General features: G+C 39.0%; 2 protein-coding genes across 2 annotated transcripts; both read left to right on the forward strand.

Annotated features, from left to right (window-relative positions):
• Positions 1-2,675: 2,675 nt before the first annotated feature.
• got1l1 (glutamic-oxaloacetic transaminase 1 like 1) lies at positions 2,676-6,349 on the forward strand (the record flags this gene model as incomplete). The annotated part of the gene is made up of 8 exons (XM_079222011.1): positions 2,676-2,850; positions 3,733-3,914; positions 4,190-4,313; positions 4,719-4,936; positions 5,027-5,177; positions 5,356-5,521; positions 5,780-5,922; positions 6,210-6,349. 8 exons carry the CDS (start codon positions 2,676-2,678, stop codon positions 6,347-6,349), a joined length of 1,299 nt encoding a protein of 432 aa, XP_079078137.1.
• A 6,632-nt stretch (positions 6,350-12,981) lies between these two features.
• On the forward strand, positions 12,982-14,951 carry prlhr2a (prolactin releasing hormone receptor 2a; the record flags this gene model as incomplete). Its single annotated transcript, XM_079222012.1, has 2 exons — positions 12,982-13,439; positions 14,315-14,951. 2 exons carry the CDS (start codon positions 12,982-12,984, stop codon positions 14,949-14,951), a joined length of 1,095 nt encoding a protein of 364 aa, XP_079078138.1.
• Positions 14,952-15,847: the final 896 nt, after the last annotated feature.

Raw genomic sequence — 15,847 nt, forward strand, 5'->3', positions numbered from 1 at the left:
TATTACTCACTTAACATCATCATCTGTTGCATTGAGAAATAAAATATTATAAAACTGTGGAACATTGGTCATGTGTGCTCTGTGTGCAAACTCAGCCCTATTTAAAAAAAAGGCCATACTGATGTAAATCATGTTAAAAACACAATGTCCACAATGTTGGAATATAAAGGCCACTGAGTTTATTGCATTGAATTATTTTTGCTTTGAACCAATCTATCTGGTTACTGGCTTGCACGGCAGCAATTATTTTACAAAACAATGACACTGAAGGCTTTTCTCAGTGGAAAATACATTTCTGCTCTTCTCCCAGACTGGCTTTAGCAAGCGTTTGATCGAACGATTGTTAATCCAACCACCATCCAAAGTATTTTTGAAAAGCGCATGCCCTTTTTGAAATACCATACAACAAGGAGTGGAAACAATTATTCTGTCTGAGGTAAAGTCACTTTTTGTTTTACAATGTTTTTCAAGTGCAGAGCTAGATTAAAATCAAATCCAAACTTTTAGGAAAAATAAATTAGAAGCCGCCACTTAAGGTACAACTGTGAGTATTTAATAAGATATGAAAGCACAAAAATGTTTATGAAAAACAAAATCAATGTTTAACATCTGAAGACTTGGTTCATCATATTGATTGACTGAATAAGCAATCAAACATTCATCATTGGGCAAGTATGATGAAGGTGATGAATCAAAGACAAATTATATTCACCATAAAAGAAAAAATAATATAAATATATTTTAATCAAGCTAGAAATGTGAACGTGTTTAAAAAAATGTCAATCCAACTGTTTTTTGTTGACGGAGCAGCCCTTCTCAGTTCTCACTTATACATGACATACTAATATATTCCATGTTGCTTACAGGAATATCTTTAAAATTGAAGTGTGCAGTTTTTTCTCTCTCTTCTCTTGATTGGAAATACAAAAATTGCTAGACTTTAAACACAGATTCTGTTTATCACAACTTTCTTTTCAGGGATTTCCTGTGTCACAGTTTTCTTCATGCCACACAGTAAAAAAAAAGTCCTTTCCCACCAAACTTAGACCTAAGAGCTCAGCTCACCAGTTATGAGCCCTTGAATCTAATAAGTTAACAGCATCTTAATTAGATCAACTTTTTGGGATTCATCCTGGTAATATGATAGCGTGACTGGCGCAAATACCAAGGGGTCTAGGCAACCCTGCCATGGCATCCTCTTTCTCACTACTTTACAAAGCGGTAAATATAGCGGAATATATGAGTCTTTACCCCAGATAACCACAAGCCTGAAATCAACAGTGGCTTAGTTACACTTTGCTGTTATCTCTGTACCTGTGTTTCTGGGTTCATTGTGTTGTCTGTAATGGACAACTGGGCAAACAAAGATAACCTGACGTGCCACAGATAATTCAACTGCAGACATAATGCAGTCTGATGAGAGGAAAATATATCCTCCAGTCAACAGAGTGAAAGGTACATGTTTTGTTGTGCTTTAGAGCAAAATATGAAGCTTTTTCTTGTATACACACTCACTGAAGTTTAACAACCACACAAGGAAAGGGACATGTCCTTCATAGGAAGTTATAAGACACTAAGGTCTCTGCTGACAGCCACCTCAATCCACATAATTGTGCTATTATAATTGCTATTATGCTTAAATAGCCTAATCTATGAAAGCTGTACTCTGAGAAAGAACACAGAGGATGAGGAAAGCTGAGGAATATATTTTTTCTTCAATTAATCTTTCTTAAATTACTCCTGGTCAGCTAATTGACAGGACTAACTGCACGGTTTGGCCAACTACTGCCATCTAGTGCAGGGACTTGTGCCTACCAGCTTCATAAAGTGAATTACAGACCTTCTATCATGCAATAGCTGCTAGATGATTCATTTGATTCTGGTTTGCAATAACTGTGAGAGTCTCTGCTACTTCTTCATCCATATGAAATGGCTGTTCTTCAATTATCTTCCCCAGAGGAACAGCTCTATTTCCCAGAAGCCTGATCAACACTGTGGTATTTTGTTAAAACCTAAGTCTGGTTGTATCTTTTCATTGGCATCTGAGGAAGTGCAATTTGGTGCACATGCACATACAGAATAATCTCTGCACACATTTCTTATTTACATGACAAAGGAAATATAATTCCATAATTCTCTAAACATTCTAGGAGGTAAAAAAAAAACACCATCTGTACAAAGAAGTAGCCTAATGGATCAGTGAAACACACGAAACAAAGAAATCCTTTGTATTGCCAGCCCATGTTGATTCTAGAAACACTAAGTGAACCTGCAACCCTTAAACTATGCCTCTTGACTCACAGTCTAAGATAATGGTCCTTCATTCATGTGGGGAGGCTACAGGTCTTTTGTAGAACCACCAAAACAAACCTTAATGAGGAGCAGACGGAGCTCTCTGAGCTGATTTGTTGTCAGTGTGAAAGACAGAAGCCAATACATTTGGGACTGGACTTCAGCGAGACTCACCCTTTCATGTTCTTACAGGCAATAGTCTTTTTGATGATAGCTCACTGTGATGGTAAAAGTAAACTCACTAGACCCACAAATTAGGTAGTGATAAACTCATCCATCACCGTTGCCGGGGTGACAGTATCCAAATACGTGCTGTAGCTTGGCAACAGTAGCCAAACAAAAGGCTTGCAGCTTTAGGGCTGATTTGCCTCGCTGGGTTCAAGATGAGCGGACCCGGCAGCAGCCCTAATGGAAAAGGGGTCAAGCAAAATGGAGACCCAGGAGATCCTCTCTCTGTGTTTATTAATCACCGCGTCCCAGCAGGGAGTCCTGAAACAAGGCTATTGTCCGCCTTCAAGAACGACACTCACAACAGGAAGGCTTACCTGGCCGGGAGAGGTAAGTCTGCTTCATATAGGATTAAAAAAAAACATTTTGAGAGTTTCAACCCTAAAATAAGAGAGGTTTTCCTTCCGTTTGCATATTGAGTTGTACTTAATTATGATTTTGTTATCTGTTGTTAGTTGGACTGCTGACTTTGCCGAAATATTGTGTCGTCAAATTACTTTCTTGGAAGAGTTTCTAAATGTATTCTAGCTGTAGTTTTCATGGTACAAGAGCAGAAGGGAAAAGAGTAGGCTATCTTCTCATCTTTAAATCAGAGCACAACACTTGAACAGTTGACACTAGTTAGTCCATTTGAATAATTTAACTGAATTACAGTCTCAATCTGGGGGTCCAGAAACATGTTTATACTAGTTTACCGTCCTGTTATTTGTTTACCGTATTTTATTGTACATTTCAATTTTTTTTATTTTTAAATGATGTCTCATACTATTGCACTGTGTTTATTACTATGCACCAATTACCTCCTCCCCAAATTCCTTGTCTCTAGGACCTGAGTGCTCTTGAAATACCTGCAAGCAAACTCAATCCTAAAATCAGCCATCTTTACACTTTATTATCTTCTTAATGGTTCAATAATGTTCAAACTCTTTCCCTTGACATATGCAATGAACTAAGATAATAACTCCTGAAGCATATTGTCAGTCAAGGACATTTGGGCATACTACCACATTTAAACCTTTTACCTGGTTGTTGCCACTTGTTTGTTTAATAGACATAACAACTACAAATCACACATTGAAACTGAGAAAGCATACATTTAAGAAATAGTATGTTTAATTCCATTTGAGGGTGGATGTTGTGAGTACATTATTTTTTACAGCTTTAGAGTGTCCTGTTGGATTAAACAACTTTTGCAATAACTGTCTTCTGCAGAGTATTACAGTGAGGAAGGGAAGACCTTTGAACTGCGCCTTGTTCGAAAAATAAAGCAACAGCGAAGCGCTGATCCCACTTCTCGTCCGGAGTATCCATCCTCTCTTGGTTTGACAGAATTCACCAGGCGAGCCACGGAGGTAGCTTTGGGGAAGAGCTCTCAGGCCATCGTGGAGGATCGGGTAATATCAGCTGTACATGAACACTGCAACTGATCGTAGCTTAGGTGTTTATTCAAGCCTTAGTTTGAACAGCAGCAAACACAAAGAGATTAAGTAGTAGCCTGTACTTAATCATCCAATCAATCAGCGTTGTGCAGAGGAATATAATTGTACAGTCATGGATTTATGTCCAACTCCATCCTCAGAATAAAATCAGCACAAGATTAGTACTCAAATGTTTTTGCATTCGTCATATTAATAACTAAACTCTTGGTGTTTTGGGACTTTTGTTGCAGGTGTTAGGTATACAAACTCCTGGTTTCACTGCTGCTGTGCGTCTTGGGGCTGAACTCTTGAGACACTGGTATGATGCCTGTGCTGTTTGGTGCGGGCCGGTCTACCTCTCCTCCCCCTGTGATGGTAAGCAACACCTCACCTCCTCTTCATGCTTGTGCACATTAGAGTATGCTCTTGAAACATAGATAACACACTGCATGTAGCTAATAATCCTTGTGTGGTCACTATTGGTTCATCCTGTACATCGTGTTATGAACAGGACTAGAGGATGACTCATACTGTATGTATGCCACAAGTGAATTCATGATTCGCTAACAATGGACAGAAGCTGCATCCATAGCAACATATACTGTCACATAGGTAAAACATACTTTATGCAGCTCATACCATTAAAAAAAAACGTGTTTTCACTCACATTGGTGGCTCCATACTAAAATGACAAACTGCAGATTAAAGCAGCATTGATCTTGAAGAGTTTGTACTGCTTTAGGTCTCTAATCAAATGTTTTGTCTTGATCCTTCCTGCAGACTCATTGGCTGGTATCTTCCGGGCAGCAGGGATCCAAGATATCCGTGAGTATTCTTACTGGGATGACAAGCAGCGGGACGTTTGTTTGGAGAAGCTTCTGGAGGATCTGGCCAAGGCTCCGGAGCAAAGTGTTGTTGTTCTGTCAGCATCTGCCCACTATCCAACCGGGGCGGACCTCTCTCAGAATCAATGGGCTGTGATTTCAAATCTCATCATGGTAACATATGTGTACAGTTACGCTCTCTAACAGGGGCTGGACTTAGCTCCTCACTCATACTTAGACCATTTGTTGTCACTCTTTCTACAGAGGCGTAGGCTTTTCCCTTTTTTCTTGCTGCCTCCTCAGGCGCTCTGCTATGGAGATTTAGAGCGGGGTGCCTGGCCTGTTCAGTACTGTACATCGCAGGGGATGGAGCTCCTCTGTGCTCAGTCCTTCTCCCACTGCTTTGGACTATATGGTGAGTAAGAGACGTTAGGAATAGAACCGAACCGCCGTATTTCATTTTCAAAAGTGTCCCTCTTAAACTTAATGTTCAACAGCAGAAACATCAGAGAAAGGGAGTGTAACATTACAGTACTACTGCTGGAATACAGTGTTTTTTCACATCAGACTAATCTTCTACTTCCTTTCACAAGGTGAGGCTGTTGGGCACCTTCTGTGTGTCTTAAAGCAGAACTCCCTCCGGTTTTCAATGGAGTCTCAAGCTGACAAAATAGTGAGGTCGCTATGGGCGCAGCCATCCGCAGAAGGAGCACATATTGTTGCTACAGTGCTCAGTAACCCAGCCCATCTGGTTGAATGGTGAGTAACGTTCCATTTGCATGTATAATCTAGTATTTAAAGAATGCAGCTTTGGCGGCCACATTGCTACTGTTTCAGTAGATGTCCATAGCGATGGCTGGACTGTTTCAGGCCTTCCCACAGGCATGCAATGCTTCAAAAGGTTGAACTGGTGAACTGGTGACAAAATGCACCTTTGGCTCATGTTTTGCAAATCCGGAATTATTAGCTATCATTAGTATCATTTCCATATTGCTGTTTACTTTTTCTGTTTCCCAGGAAGGAAGAAGTAAAGCGCATTGTGGAGAGATGTATGCTGATCAGAGAAATTTTGAGAGAAAGACTGAGGCTTCTGGGAACTCCGGGTTGCTGGGACCATCTGACTCAGCAAGGAGGACTCTACTGTTTTACAGGCTTGAATGGTGAGTAGCCGACTGCACAGTTTCTGCCATGTTGGACTTTTGTCCGTATAATAGAATATGCAGTTAATCAACGTTAATTAATATAAAAAATGTGCATGCCATCAAAGGGATTTGCAGTTTATATTTATTTCCAGAACTTTTATTTTTTGGAGTGTTAATGATACTGATTTACATAGATTGCCATAATTCCTTTTCACATCAACATTTATTTTTTTTTACCATAAAACAAAAATAAACGCCCTGATATCTACAGATGTGCTTTCACAATATTTCTTGTTTTGTTTTAGGTGAGCAGTTAGAATTTTTGTCCAAGAAGAGACACGTGTATATGTTCCCCAGTGGCTGTTTAAACGTGAGTGCAATCAACAGTCGTAACTTGGACTATGTCGTCGAGTCCATACATCTGGCTCTGACCACTTCATTCTAACCATGTAGCTTTCAGTCAAGCACTATAATCAGTCAAATGGGCTTTTCAGTCTGGCTGAAATTCTCATATAAATCAATCATTTCATGTGTCACAGTTTCATTACTGTTATTACAACTGTAGGTTAAAAGGTAGGTTTAAAGTAAATCAGGTAAATATACAGAAAACGTATAGACCAACATATGATTGCTTATTGACTTACCCCTGCCTTTTGATGACAGATGTGCAACCTATCTTACTATAAGCGGCTCATCTGATCTACTTCACACTTAGAGGGTGGAGACACTAGTTTCGTGCAATTTTCGACATGCGACAAGTTGCCGTTTTCAAGGCACCCTGTAGCGGCTCTCCTCTGTTGATGATCCCAGCTAATTTACAAACAGGCATTGTTTGGATACACCAACCACATATTGGGAATCAAAAGGGTTAGTTTCTCGCATGGAAACATATTATAATATTATAATATAATGTTTTCCTCTGAATTACAAGTACACAGTTGAGTTGCATATTTAGCACATTTTGTAATGCTTTGAGAGCTTTTTGTAAGTTTTGTTATTTTGGGGTACAATAAGTTATATCTTGACATAATTAAATATTTGTTTCATCCAAACTTTTTAGTATTTACAATTTAGTTGTGTACACTTTGTCTCATATTGTTTAACCCACACACAAATGTAAAATGACATGTATTTGTTGTTTTATAAGGGGAGAGTGTTTGTTTTTGTATGGAATAATGTTGAAATTTGTACGATCTGGCAACATACTCCAAAGAAGTAGCGGGCATCATGTCTCCTCTATACCCCGGTCCATACAATCTAAAGTTACTGTCATCGGTTAGTTTTTAAAAGCCCAAAAACTAACTTACAGCGTGGCAAGAATATGCTAAACTCAATCAAACTGTTGAAACTCTGAGAGCCGGTCAAAATAACACTGATCTCTTATAATTTTCACGTGTGGCTTTGGCCTGTAGTCGATATTGGATTAAATCCTAAACGGCAGAAACGAGAGAAGAACCAGCACCCTCGCCTGCTGGGTGCTGCAGTGACTCACTATTGCCTCTTGATGTAAAAGTGGTATTATTATTCAACCGCGGCAAGCTGGTTAGCAAGCTTGCTAGCAAGTTGGTTAGCATGCTCATTTCAATATATATTTCATACATGTCTTTGAAATAACGTTAATAGCGTTATTTATTTACATTCTGTTGATAATGGGAGTTCATTTTTTGGAGAAATTCTGGCCAAGTTTTACACAGTGCACCTTAAAACAGAGACACATACTATCAATCTTCTCACTGAACTCTTGACTAGAGCATGAATAAGTGTATTTCCCATAATGTCTATTATTTTACGTATGGAGTGGACATGTAATCTAAATGTTAATGTCATGAATGGGTGTCATTTGAGTCCAGTGAGTTGTTCTATAGTTTGAATTTTGTACAAACAATAAAAGGTATTATCTTCGTGGCTTTATATACTGTACTTTGTTCATCTTTAACGTCCAGACCTCACTCACCAGATCTATTCAATATAAGGAGAGCCAAGAGCTAATCAGTGCCCATGGGAAAACGTCAGAGGGAAAGGCCTACAAACAGCATGTACTGGTGACTTCTTTCAAAGAAGAGGATCAAATAAGGATCATATATATTAAAACCCATGCTGAGTACACAGCAGATCTCAGCTGCCATTATAATCCACCTTGGTTGAAGGTCATCTAGTACACTGTGTTCTGAATGGACTCGTACGATCATTCAGTGAGCGACTCAGGGCGCCTCAGTGTTCTGCTGAATGGCTCAGAAGCTCTTTTGTTTCAGCAGTAGTCAAGTTTTTTTTAATCAACACTTTGAAATGTGGTTTTTAGATTTAGCATCTTTCTGATGTTATTCATTTCTTAAATGGCATTTTATGTTGTTTTTTATGAGTTGTAATGTGTTTTCTGTCTGTTGTGCACTGTGGAAACTGTGTTTGTTGTCTGTATGAGTTGATTTGGTGGCCAATGAGATTAATTATTTATAGGCATGAAAACGGGTCAGGGGTGAAAAAGGTGAGAAGGATATTACCCCTATAGAGGTAATATCTGAGTCAATGCCGAACAGCGTCACTCGTCGAGAAGCTGACAAACTATGATCATTATGGGTTTTAATTATTCTTTTGTCAATACCCAAGTGTACATATATATATATATATATATATTTTATATATATATATATATATATATATATATATATATATATATATATATAGTTTAATCTTCGCCGATTCTAAAATGCTGATAATAATACGGTTTCTGAGGAATTTCCAGAAAACTGCAATTCTTCCAGAAATCTCGAAATATCAAAAGTTTTTCAAACCAAAAGGAGGGATTTTGGACTACTGTTATACATTTTTGAGTGGTCAAACATTGTTAACATTTTTTGCAACAACTTTTGATACATAATAGTTATATAAGTTTACTTACATCTGAATGTTTTTAGAGCTAATACTTTATACATTTGGATAAGCGCCAAACCAAATAACAATATCTATCACAGATATGACTAGAACAACTTGACACACAGCTGCACCTCAAATTGATTTTCAAGCTCCCAGCTTTCAGATGATGAACCCCTTTTATTTGTAGAATATACTTTTGACCTGCATCTTCTCCTAAAAAATCCATAGATCCAAAAAATCCATAGATCCAACCTCTAAAATAATGGGTCTCTGGAACCATATTAAGGTTGAGCTTCCAGTTATTCTTATATAATATGTCAAATTGGTTTGTTATCAAAACTATAATTGTATTCATCTCACTGCATAGTTATATGATGGTGAACTTGGTAACCGTACAGGTGTTTGAGCCTGGTGTTAGCCAGGTGTTAGTTATCTGAAATGTTTTTACAGTGTTGCACTAAAGCACTTAACAGTCTGATGCTGATTGAATGTCACACATTTTTTATTCAGGTGTGATCTGGCTTGCAGGTGCTTCAACACATAACCCACACGTTTTTCATTCATTTGACAGAATACCGTTAGGTGTCTGTCTAAGTAGACCTTATTTGGATGCTTTCGATTGAGGACAATATGGAAAACAACATCAATACTCCCAAATGTTTTACAAACTCAAATATACACAAAAGGCTTTACGCTACAGCACTACAAATTGAAGGCAAACATTGTACTTTTTACTCCACTACGTTAATCTGAGTTACTTTTTTTAATAGAAAAGGTAATCAACTAATACATCATGATGTATTATTATACGATGATAAGACTTTACTGATCCCATATGGTATTTAAAAGTGTCCCATACATATATAAAGTTATCAAAAATGACCAGCTCCAACATTGAAGTGATGAAAACATTAATCCATAAGCAGTGCCGGGCCGTGGATTTGGTACCTAAGCCTGCTGTTTAGTTTAACAGCTGATCGCGGCATGGTGCACACTTTGTTCCCCCTAACTGTCTGCTAGTCAGCTCTGATGAGAGAAATTAGGCCTCTCATGTCAAACAGGACGACTGCAGCTGCATGGCATGTATGAGCTTAAGAACATGCAACAAGAGGTCCTTAAAGGCCCTGAAATCTGGAAACACAGGGAGACCAGGAAACAACCACAGTGATATAGTGAGCAGTGTGCAATTGTCAGATGTTTTTGTCACAATCACATGAATGAATGAACAAAAACATGCTTGTTCATGTACCGTAACATATACAAGATGTTGACCTGAATGAAAACTCAGTAAACCCTTCGATAACGCCAATACATATATTTTTCTTCATCTTCCCTTCTTTCAGTTAAGAAGAAATTTCTTTTTTTGCCACTAATTTGCCCAAGTTTCTAAAAGAGGTCCTTGGTTTTGAGGGGCAAGAAATTAATAGTTTTCTGTGCTGGTTCTTTCCAAATAAATCACATTCAACCTTTACAATGTATTTACACAAGCATTTTAGAGTTGTATTTTAGTCACAAATTTGAGTGTGAACTCTAATTAATTTGTGGTTGTTATGTTGCATTTTCAATTGCTCCATGTTTTGACGTCTTACAAAAAGCTTAAGAACAAGTGATGTCTCTGTCGTAACAGATCCTGCTGACATGACACGGATCTATATGATTGGCTGCATGCCGGAGGAAGAAAGAGGAGAGTTAACCTCTACTGATTACAACACATCTCTTGTAGCTTTTAAATGAATGTTGCGAAGGCACAGACACACTGAGTACAACTTCCACTGTGGATGTCACGTCAGGATCTCCTCTAACAGGCCTGGTGATGTGGCTTCACACAAGGCTATTGATTCACAATCATGCCAGCATACAGACAGCAATGATGGTAAACCCTGACTTGTTTAGGAGAAACTGAGAGTGAGTTTGCACAAATGAAACATCATGCCTACAGAGCTAGAGCTCTGATTGTCCTCCTCACAAAGGCCACTGCACATTCAGACATCACATCCCGTCATCTCCTTATCAGTCTGCCCCTTGGCCTCTTTAACAAATATTTGTGACCAGTGAAGGAAGATAGTTCAAACATTAGAGCCATTGTGGCAGTGAACTCAGATAGCACTGTTTCCTTTTGAGCATGCAGAGGGGTGCCTTTCATGATTATCACTAATAACTGATATTATAATGGTCATGGTTCTTCTGTATTTCTCAATATGATAAAAAACAATAATGATAATGTTTATCGGCTGGTAAGGCACTGTGTACTATTTCTAGCAGTCCCCTAGTGAAGAATAGTTGAGAGACCATAGAAATAAAATGCAGAAAGGAAAAATGTAAAATCCTATAACCTCATTAGCTTTCGTTTATATCATTGTACTGATGTGTATCGTAGATGGTTTTCCGTTGATTCTATGGAGACTAAACAAATCTCCCACGGAGACACGCGCGTCAGACGCTCCTTCAGTCATCAGCGCTGCTCGTCTGTCTCAAAGGCAGATATAAAGGAGAGCCATCTCCGTCCGCCACCTGTTGATCGCCTGCACAGCCACACGCGAGTATACGGCTACAACATTGCAACATAAGTAATTGCAATTCAAATCAAGACTAAAACAGGAGAGGTTGCGGCTTCAGTGCAGCTCAGAAACTCATGTGAGTCGATCTGTGTGAGATAATCATATTCTGCATCTGAAAACTGACAACCAACACACGGTAGGTTTGCTACTTTCTTTTTCTCCAATTCCAAACGCAAGATGTGCATGCAATCTAACGTAGATTTAGCCGAACTAAAAGTCAGTGCAGCAAATATTTGAGTGGAAAAGAGAAAGATGGAGATGAAGCAAACAAATTAGTCAATTCTATATAATTTCATTTAAAAACGTATGCTTGAGTTTAGAGGATTGATATGTTTGAGACTTTTTAGTGTATTCGTCTCATTGCATCGCAGCAAGTCTGCATGACAGTGAATATGTTGTTTAACTAAACTTTTAACAATCACTATGTATCCTGCTTGGCAGAAGCTCTTGTATATAATCTATCTATCTATCTATCTATCTATCTATCTATATATATATATATATATATATATATATATATATATATATATATATATATATATATATATATATATATCTATATATATATATATATATATATAGATAGATATATATATATATAGATATATATATATAGATATATATATCTATATATATGTAATATATTGTTTTCAGTGTCATTATATTCTGTGAATTACATGTGACAGTTTCCTCTGTCGGACTAGTTATGCTGTACTGTATATTGTATGCATATCCGATATTGTCGAGTTGCTGCTGAGCATCCTGTATGTGCGACGATATAATGACTTCAATGATCGGAGGCAATAGTTTAGAAAAAACATAGCCACAAAAACATCTTTACAAAACTTCACATGTGATCCTGAGTCGATTCTTACAGATAAAGTCTAACATGAAACACAATGTTTTGTAATTTAATTCATCTTCATGTTTTTGTTATATCATATTCACCTTGAGACATGAGTCTACTATCGGTAACTTCAGGAATTTTGATTACCTCTCATCTGTAAAATTGTGGAAGACATATTTTTGGTTCATCTTTTCTTACAAACGTAGTCTCGACATGAACGCTGAATTCAAAATGCAACAAGTCTTTGCAAATTGTGTCACCGCTTAGTAAATTCATTATCCCTCTGCTCAACATTTATGCACTAATCTTCTATTTTTTCAAACAGTCATGTTGCCACAATAGTCCTTTATTTGTCCGCAGCTGAGCTAAATATCATTGCATTGAATTGATGTAAATGGTAGACAATACCCTCTGTGCTGTGCACGTAAACACTGCACAAGCTGTAGAGTGTGTGGGGAGATAATAGCCTTGAGTACGCAGCAGAATTTGCTTTGATATTCATTGTTTCTGTTTAAAAATCTGATGGAAGAAAAGACAATTTCTCATTTAGGACTTCAAACTCATCATTTAGATCGTCAAGGTTACACTGGTGAGAGCGGACAGAAGAATTTGGTCAGTAACTGTTGATCTTATCAGCATTCAAAAGGGACATTTCCATTAGAGATAATTCATTTACAGTATGAATGTGTCTATACAGTATAATTTATGTTCATCAGTCATTCAGTGTATTCTTGGCCTGGAAGTGATGTATTGTATTGTATTCATGATTCCCCCCTCCAAGTTTGACATTAGCCCTTTGGGATGGAGGGCACAGGCAGCGGCTGGGCAGCGGAGCTCACCCCCCCATGCGTGATGCACGAGGTAAATGGGAACGACACCGGTCAGGTCTTTGAGGTGGCGCTACAGAACGGCTCCAAGCGCAGCCCCCAGTTTGTGGGTGTGGAGCTGTTGCAGTCCTTCAAGCTGCTCATCATCCCCTGCTACACTCTGGTGGCTCTGGTGGGCGTCTTCGGCAACTACCTGCTCCTCTATGTCATATGCCGCACCCGCAAGATGCACAACGTCACCAACTTTTTTATTGGAAACCTGGCCTTCTCTGACATGCTGATGTGTGCCACATGTGTCCCCTTCACACTGGCATACGCCTTCAACCCGCGCGGCTGGGTGTTTGGCCGCTTCATGTGCTACCTGGTGTACCTCATCCAGCCTGTGACGGTCTACGTGTCGGTCTTCACTCTCACTGCTATTGGTGTGGACAGGTGAGGACTGTGGACCGACTAGGAAAATATCCCATACCTACGTAGCCCCCCTGTTATGAACTACACAAAAATGAAGAAATAATAGGTAACACAGTATCTCAATATGAATGTCATTATCTCTTTTTGCCCAACATTGTAGATCAAATACGAAAGGATGCAGTGGATTTTTATGTCAGCTCTGAAAATGTGTTTACATACTCAGAGTTTGTAGGAGGATTTTTTTTTTTAATCTAATGTAGGTTCTGAACTCTCATTGAAATATTTCAAGGTTCCTAAAGAGCTTTTATTCAAGTTATGTTGAGACCATAGCACTAAAGTGCTTCGGCTTGGTTAATGGGTGCATTATCATTTACCTCTGTAAAAAGAAAGGGTATCTGTTAAACTAACTAAACTACAGATCCTCTCCAGCTCTACATCAATATTGTGTAATAACCTTATTCTTTGAGTCTGTCTGTCTGAAGGATGGAAGATGATCGATCAGAATATGCTTTTCTCCATTGGTCAGGGCTCCACGAGTTTGTGCTCTTTACACCAAGTTGTGTGCCAGAAGGACACATCCTGCTTTGTCTGTTCACCATGGATACAGGGAAGGAGCTGAATTGGATTTTAATTTTGTGAAACCTTTGTGAACATGATTTATATAATTTGTTTGTCCAACAATGTCAATTTGGAATTTACTGCCTTCTGTGGTTGTTTTTTAGGCCGTCTTATCTGCGGCGCTAAACATCACAGCAAAAAAATGTTTCTTGTGAATGCTTTTCTTTATTACTTAACTTATGTTTGGCATGTATTTTTCCCCAACAGCTGAAAAAAGATGTTTGAATCTAACTCTGTTAAAATGAATTTAGGCCAATCTCTACTCTGTTTCTTCATAGATACTATGCCACAGTTCATCCTCTGAAAAAGCGCATCTCAGTCTTGGCATGCACCTACCTTCTGTCTGGGATCTGGCTGCTGTCCTGTGGCCTGGTGGCTCCAGCTGTAGCTCACACATACCACGTGGAGTTCAAGAACGAGGGCTTCACCATCTGCGAGGAGTTCTGGATGGAACAGGAGAGGGAGCGGCTGGCCTACGCGTACAGCACTCTCTTCATCACTTACGTCCTGCCTCTGTCGGCGCTCTGCATCTCGTACCTATGCATCTCCGTCAAACTGCGGAACTGTGTCGTCCCCGGCCACCACACCCAGAGCCAGGCCGAGGCTCAGCGCGTGCGTAAACGTAAGACCTTCCGGCTGGTGAGCCTGGTGGTGGCAGCATTTGCCGTCTGCTGGATGCCGATCAGTGTGTTCAATGTGCTGCGTGACATTGACATTGACCTGATTGATAAGCGTTATTTTCTGCTCATTCAGCTGCTCTGTCACCTGTGTGCGATGAGCTCATCCTGCTGCAATCCTTTCCTCTACGCCTGGCTACACGACCGCTTCCGTGCTGAGCTCCGCAAAATGTTTACATGCCGCAGTCGCATTGGCATCTCGGCCAACAACTGCGCCACAGGCAGCGTGGTTCTGTGAAGCTCCTGTGTTTCGGGCTACTGTTGGATAATCATTGCTTCTTTGGACAGAAAGGCAACATAGAGTTAAATAGTTACATAGTGATCCAGGTTTAAGCAAGGTAGCCACATTATGAGGACCATAATTCAGTGTTAAAACCTCTGTTTACCAATGTGCTAAGAGTATTCCACTCATTTAGCCGTGCATTCCTATAACACTGTTTGACTCACAATGGACAGTTTGAAATTAAGCTGAACCATATAGTCTTTTTTACACAGATTCTTCTTGTCAAACCTTGCATCTACATTACCCACAATGCAGCTCAACCACAGTTAGGTTGGAGTTTCCGGTGTGTAACTTGTTACAACAAATGTTGCCTTTAACCGCAAGCCTCAAGCAGAGATGAAGAGCAGGCTACAGAGATCTGGTCAGTTAACTTCTTTCTATATTTACATTGATCTAATATTCAGACTTGTAGTCTTCAGCGCCAACCAACGTTGACGAGGCAATTTATCAGATAGCACGCAGCTTCTCCTGGAGCCATAGCAGTCTTAACACATCTTTTTTCACCAATTCACATGTACTCCAAGACCTGTAAACATGCAAAATCTGTGGAGTTCCCTTTTAAGCCTGAACCGTCGTCTGCCATGTGTGTTACTGATACAATTGCATTGAGTAGCCTCCCGTTTGTAAATGATTAGTTCCACTTATCCATTTTTTTAAATGTCTTGATGAGGCCAGTTTCTTGGGGGAAAACATTTTTTTTTATAATTTACTTCAAGGATGAATTTTTGATAAAACATATCTTTATTTCAAAGACCTAAACCAACAGCATGTTTATCTGTCTTTTAATACTTTAATGCACACCACGCTTGTAGAATCAGTTCATTGATATTGTACTTATTCTATTTAAAAAA

Source organism: Taurulus bubalis (genome assembly GCF_910589615.1).
Source record: "Taurulus bubalis genome assembly, chromosome: 8".
NCBI lineage: Eukaryota > Metazoa > Chordata > Actinopteri > Perciformes > Cottidae > Taurulus > Taurulus bubalis.